The sequence below is a fragment of the Mycetomoellerius zeteki genome, unplaced genomic scaffold (genome assembly GCF_001594055.1).
Source record: "Mycetomoellerius zeteki isolate Tzet28-1 unplaced genomic scaffold, Tzet1.0 scaffold8, whole genome shotgun sequence".
Taxonomy (NCBI): domain Eukaryota; kingdom Metazoa; phylum Arthropoda; class Insecta; order Hymenoptera; family Formicidae; genus Mycetomoellerius; species Mycetomoellerius zeteki.
In genome coordinates, this window is record NW_017257830.1 from 477,199 (window position 1) to 483,839 (window position 6,641).

The 6,641-nt window shown below is 36.5% G+C and overlaps 2 protein-coding genes across 2 annotated transcripts; one reads left to right on the top strand and one right to left on the bottom strand.

Moving 5' to 3' along the window:
• Window positions 1-2,469: 2,469 nt before the first annotated feature.
• On the bottom strand, window positions 2,470-6,252 carry maf-S (MAF bZIP transcription factor K). The gene is made up of 3 exons (XM_018459166.1): window positions 6,078-6,252; window positions 4,883-5,244; window positions 2,470-2,751 (listed from the first exon to the last, which is right to left on the bottom strand). Exons 1-3 carry the CDS (start codon window positions 6,102-6,104, stop codon window positions 2,631-2,633), a joined length of 510 nt encoding a protein of 169 aa, XP_018314668.1. The 5' UTR covers window positions 6,105-6,252; the 3' UTR covers window positions 2,470-2,630.
• Mt2 (tRNA (cytosine(38)-C(5))-methyltransferase) lies at window positions 2,683-4,746 on the top strand. The gene is made up of 2 exons (XM_018459165.1): window positions 2,683-2,825; window positions 3,485-4,746. Exons 1-2 carry the CDS (start codon window positions 2,771-2,773, stop codon window positions 4,507-4,509), a joined length of 1,080 nt encoding a protein of 359 aa, XP_018314667.1. The 5' UTR covers window positions 2,683-2,770; the 3' UTR covers window positions 4,510-4,746.
• Window positions 6,253-6,641: the final 389 nt, after the last annotated feature.

Consider the following 6,641-nt stretch of genomic DNA (forward strand, 5'->3'; position numbering starts at 1 on the left):
AAAAATATCTGCCGTACATACGCAATCCCTAGATGCTTTTGCGGACATCCGGTGCGGATTACGGATTGCGGACTGTATGTGACGGCACCTCACACTACGCATTGGAGTTTGGAGACTGAGGATTGCAAATTGAGGATTAGAATTCAGCCAATTAGAACGAGATTAAACTTAAAATTGGTCCAAAACCTGATTAGTCGAATTCTAATCCTTAATTCGCAATCCTCAATCTTCAATGCGTAGTGTGACACGGGCATAAGGCCGGAATCAGACTACGCATTGAAGATTGAGATCGAAGATTGAAGATTGAAATTTGACCAATGAGGGTAAAGGAATTTTAGTTCCTATTGTTTTGATTGGTCAAATTTCGATCTTCAATCTCAATCTTTAATGCCTAGTCTGATTCCGGCCTAAGGCCAGTGGCTACGTCTACACCGTGCATTTAGGCCGCGGCCTAAACAATAGATGTCCTTGTTTATCCTGTAAGTTAAACAAAGACATCTATCGTATAGGTCGCGGACTAGTAGCGCACGGTGTAAACGTAGCCAGTATTTATAGTCAGATCTTATACTTAAGACAGTCTTAAGTTTAGCCTTGAGGCGTCATGAACCAATCAAAGGGCCGCATTAGCGTCTTAAGACGGTTTGAAATAAGAACCGACTATGAATACCGGCCTAAGTAGTGTATCAAATGCAGTCGACAATAATGAGAGAGAGGGACCGTGGAAGACGGCCAATCGCCCTCTCATTCTCTCTCCCATTATACCGTTAAATCGAAAGAGATACAGATTGGCCGTCTTCCATAGTCCCTCACTCTTACTTTTATCGACCATTTTGACCACGGATCGCGCAGTCCATTCTCTAAAGATTTGTTCGTGTCGCGAGCTCCAACATGCTCCTACTATAGCTCTTATTCACTCCAATCGCGCTTGATAGAGTGAGTAGGAGTTATGGTAGAAGCATGTTGAAGTTTGCGACGCGAACAAACCTTAGGGTACCATTACATGAGTGCGGAAACGCGCAACCAATCAGTAATCGGTGAAACACGAAACCATAACAGCGGATTGTTTCTGATTGGTTACGCGTTTCCGCGCTCATGTAATGGCACTCTTAGGTGTGTGCAGTTTGCAAGCGTTTCTCTCTAATTCTCTGTCCTCTTCCTTGCTCGGTGCCCGTTCGTAGTCTCAATTTAGCCAACCTTAGTTGTTGTCTTCGTCGCACGCATATCATTTAGGTTCGGTCTCTTTTTATTATATACTTACCTAATATTACCAACGTTCGCGTTGCATGCTGCTAGCTCCTACTCTAACGCATTCGTTGGAGTGAATAGAAGCTATAGGAATTGAAACATATTTCAGAAATATATACCCAAATATCTATACTTTTTTATAGAATTTTTATATAAATATGGATTCTGAAATATTGTAAAATTTGTATAAAAAATTGCGTCTCTCTGATAAATCTAGGACTCTCTACACACACCATGTTAATTCGACGGTGGAAATATACAGGTGTAGCATTCCCGTGGTTGCGCAGTAGCCAACCAATGGGAAATTTGATCCGAAATGCAAAACACGAAAGAATACGATGTTGCACGAAGTCGTCCGAGCTAAGCGTAGCCGTGAACACCAGTAAACACGGTCCGTGTTCCGTGTCTTTTTGAAGTTAATTTTATTTTGACAAAGTAAAATGTGGTAAAATCATGCCGTGTTGCAGTGTACATTATTGTAAACACCGATCTACTTTTTCGTAGATATTCGTAGTGGGACGTAGAATGGCTTTGATTGAGGGTGAAGGATTTCTTGATTTTTCAAATGAACAACGCTACTTTACGTCCCACTACAAATATTTATAAGAAGTTCTAAGATTTTGTCTCAATCTTTGTAGTTTTTCGTGAAATCTTTGCGCCAGAGTTCTTTAATCTACATGTACATATATATTAATCTTTTATTTTCATTTCCAGCATTATTTTTTATTATCTTTTGTGTTATTTTCATTTATCATTATTTCTTTATCATTTATTCACTACAATAATCACGTATAAGTATTGTCGCATTACATGACATATTATTTGCGACACGTTTACAGTACTGTAATGGTCAAAATACATGTATAAATTATTGATTGCATGTAGAAGATATTACTTTGGAATCTATCGCAGATTAGTTGATAAAAGTAAGTCAGTTATCGCTTTGTTTGGTGGTCATTGCTTGCCATTGCAGCGACAATGTATTTAATAACATTTTCAATTTCGCGCTGAGCTCCTCGCATTTCGGGTCAAATATCTCATTGGTTCCCCCACCCCAGATTACCCCCGCCACACAGCCCAGGCTGCCCAGTGTGGGCAGCGACCTGGTAAGGTCTTGCCTCTCAGCTCGGGCCCACGCCCGTAGTCGAAGACGTGATGGAAGGAACGGAATAACCACTCTCGATAATTACTTAGACATGAACACAAATTTATTCTTAATGGCTTACTGCTCGTGTCGACTGCCCGAGTCGATCTAACTATTTTTCTGGTTACAAAACTGCCACCAGCAGGCGGCTAGCGCGCTAAAATATCCCCAAGCTTGCTACCACTACATGCGCTAGGAGAGAGAGTGGTGGACGCAGTTCCCCACACCAGGATGCGCAATGCTACATCTGTATATTTCCACCGTGGTTAATCTCTTCCACCATGGTATACGGGGTCAGCATAGGCGCAATTCCTCTTCCAGTATTATATGTGTGTGTTCCATAAAATATTGTTTTTCTAAACCTAAAATAAATCGTAAATAATGAAGGTGTTGGAGTTGTACAGCGGCATTGGAGGGATGCATTATGCGTTACGTGGTAAATTTAAATAATCCAAAATTATTTCTACATAGGGCGCGTTCCATTTAACGCTCACAACGCTCGTGGAATCATTTCACTACTTTGTAATTTATCAAATGTTAAACAAGGACAAACGATGTTCGCGAGCATTGCGAGCATCAAGTGGAACGCAGCCATAATGAATCGTGTTTTTATATTGAAATGAATTAACATAAGATTAATTACACACACGCACACATGTATAAATATATATATTCAAATATATATTTTCTTGGTTCCAAGAATAAATCACGAACAAATAAAGATTGCTAATAAAAGCAATAGCAGTTAATGTTAAAATACGAACAAATTATTAACAAATTACATAGTATTTGCATAAATGGATAATACAGACAATTCAAACTTGCAAACGTTTTGACTTGTTCGAGTCTTTTTCAATGCGATGCGAAACAGATAAAAAAAGATAGAAAGTTTCGATCCTTCCTCCAATAGTCAAGTGAAAAAAAAAATTCTGGTAGTTGAATAATGTAAAATCCAAAGATCTAAAGGCATTACATTAAGAGTAATTCAAAATCAGCTGATCTCTTCCAGTTTGGAAAAGAGATCAGAAATTAGGATGACTATTGCGAACATGTTAGTTTACTATAAAGTTAATTAATTAATCTTTATCATTTCAGAGAGTGAAATTGCTGCTAAAGTCGTCGCAGCAATTGATATAAATCCTGTTGCAAATGATGTTTACCGTCACAATTTCCCGGAAACTGCTCTTATGAACAGAAATGTTCAGTCCATTAATGCACAGGAATTAAACAAGTTGAATCTGGACATTATATTTATGAGCCCTCCGTGTCAGCCTTTTACTAGATTAGGGTTAAAGAAGGATACTCTTGATAATAGAATCTGTTCCTTGCAACATATTTTAAACTTGTTGCCAGAATTGAAAAATTTAAGATATATTTTGCTTGAGAATGTAAAAGGTTTTGAAGTATCTCAAATGAGAGACAGATTAGTAGGGTGCATAGAAAGTTGCGGATATGCCTATAGAGAGTTAATATTAAGTCCGTGTCAATTTGGTATACCAAACAGTAGACACAGGTATTATTTACTGGCAAAAAAGAATAATCTGAAATTCTGTTTTAAACAGTCCTCGTTAGGGAATAATTTGCTTCCTGAATTATTTGAATTACTACCAAAAAGTAAACACGCAGTATTAGCGGGGAAAGAAGGTAAAACTAATCAGAAATCTGGCAGACTGTGTTACACATTAAATAATATTTTGGAACGTATTGAAGATTCAAAGTATTTGGTGCCTTCTAAGTTACTACAAAAGAGAGCATGGGTATTAGATATACGAACATCTGAGAACAATGGTTCCTGTTGCTTCACCAAAGGATACAGTTATTATGCAGAAGGTACAGGATCCGTATATTGCCCATTTACAGATGAAATAATTAGATTGAAGTATAATGAAATCGCTAATTATGAAAATGATTCGGATAAGCAAATGCAAATTTTGTTGGATTTGAAACTTAGGTTTTTCTCACCTAAAGAGATATGTCGATTAATGTGTTTTCCAGAAGATTTTCATTTTCCAGAACATATTACAGATAGACAAAAATACCGGCTGCTAGGAAATTCAATCAATATTCATGTAGTTAGCAGATTAATACTTTTATTATGTACTGAACATGAAGATGTATGAAAAATCAATGGATGTGCTACCTTTTTCTATCTTTCATCCCATAATTTAATACTCTTGCAATATTTCTTATATATTCTTACATATTAAGTCATATTCTTTCATCTAGAGAAGTATTTTATATAGTGATATCTTTAAAACTTAAAATACCTAAATTTGACTGTTCCTACAGCATAAGTTGAATTCTATCAGTTCTTATATATATGTACAAAATTAAGTTTTTTTATAATTTTAAAATTAAAAAACTTTGTAGATAACTACAATATTGCATACAAATATTCACCAAACCATTCTATTATTAAATCTATTTTATATATATATATATGTGTATGTATGTATGTATACGTTTTTGTTGAGTTCAATCTAAATATTTTACATATTTTCCAAATCTGGTGGAATAATAATTTTTTTTTCTTGAGCAAACTTTTTGAGTGCTTGGTACTTTGAATGCCAGGAATCTATCTCTTCCCTCATACGATTGTTGTCCTCCTGCATAGTTTCCATATCACGATACTCTTGAGTCTTTTCAGACTCCAATTCATCCTTTTGCTCAATACGTTTTATGCGACAACTGGCTGCATAGCCTCTGTTCTTCAGCGTGCGTCTTCGCTGTTTCATACGTACAATTTCTTCTCTGGACAATCCACGTAATTTCAACTGTCTGTTTAAATCCCGTACTGATATTGAAACAAGCTCATCGTCACTAATGTCTAGACATGGGCCAGGCGACAGCGGATCCTATAAACAGGTAGGTAATATAAAAAATACAGTTACTTGATGGAAATATCTTTATGTGGAGTGTAATATTGGAATCGGCTACTTTATTTGCATACGATAAAATTATTCAATATTTGAGGATTAATTATGAAGGAGACAGACTTACTCACCGATTTCAATGAAATTAGGCTCATTTGACGCGTTTTTGCACGAAATGGACGAATCTGGCAGAAAGTATCACTTCGCCCTACAAACAGATATTAAGTATTAATGTCGACGACTATTCAGATTAGGAAACCTGTCACAACGATGGCGTAAAGGGTTACACAAATTCGTTACTTTAAAAACAAATTCTCTGCTTAAAAACTATAAATTTTCTGCTTTAAAAGCACAAATTATTTTCTATTTTCTAATTTTTGTTTGTACGCAGTAGAACATTTGTTTTTAAAGTAGAGAATTTGTATAATTGAAGCAGAAAAACTCGTTCTTACATGTTCCTTTATCTATGCCATCGATGTGACAGATTTTCTAACCTGAATATTCATCAACTTTAACACTTATTAACATCTCGGTTCACAGGACAGAGAGACTTTTTTCTGCTAAATTCGTTTATTTCGTAAAAAAAAAAAAATGAGTCAAATCAGCCTAATTTCATCAAAATCAATGAATAAAAAGGCCCATCTTCATAATTATCGTTTAAGGTGAATAATGGAAAATTATACGTAACTGTTGCTCTTTGTGAATGTTTGTATTTTTAAAATATCGAGAAAGAGAGAGGAAATAGAGAGAGAGAGAGAGAAAGAAAGAGAGGGAGAGAAAGAAAAAAGACGCTAAATAAACCATACGTTACATACCATCTTAATCGATCTCTTTCCATCCATGACAACTTTCAACTTGATAATTTTTCAGGGCCGAGAACAAAACAGCCTCGAAAATGCCCGAATCCCTCTGTCTTTTGCGTTTTCTCGATAAATATGCTTAGTCATTCTCGCAGATCTGAAAGACGTTTGGCGTTCCCGCTACCAGTACCGTTCTAAAAACATCAATGGCCTACAGCCCATGGCACATACAAAAACGTAAGGCCGTAAGACATAATCAGTAAGCGAATTGGCCAATCACGATAGAGACCGTAAGGGTCCTGGCACACAAAAAAACTTAAGCAGTAAAACGTAAGCAGTAAGCGAATTGACCAATCACAGTAGAGTCCATAAGGCCATAACATAAGCAGTAGCGAATCCAACATGTTGATTTCCTTACTGCTTACGTCTTACTGCCTTAAGTTTTTTGTGTGCCAGGACCCTTACGGTCTCTATCGTGATTGGCCAATTCGCTTACTGATTATGTCTTACGGCCTTACGTTTTTGTATGTACATGGGCTTACACCGTGCACTTGATACGGAATACGGATAGAGTCCTAG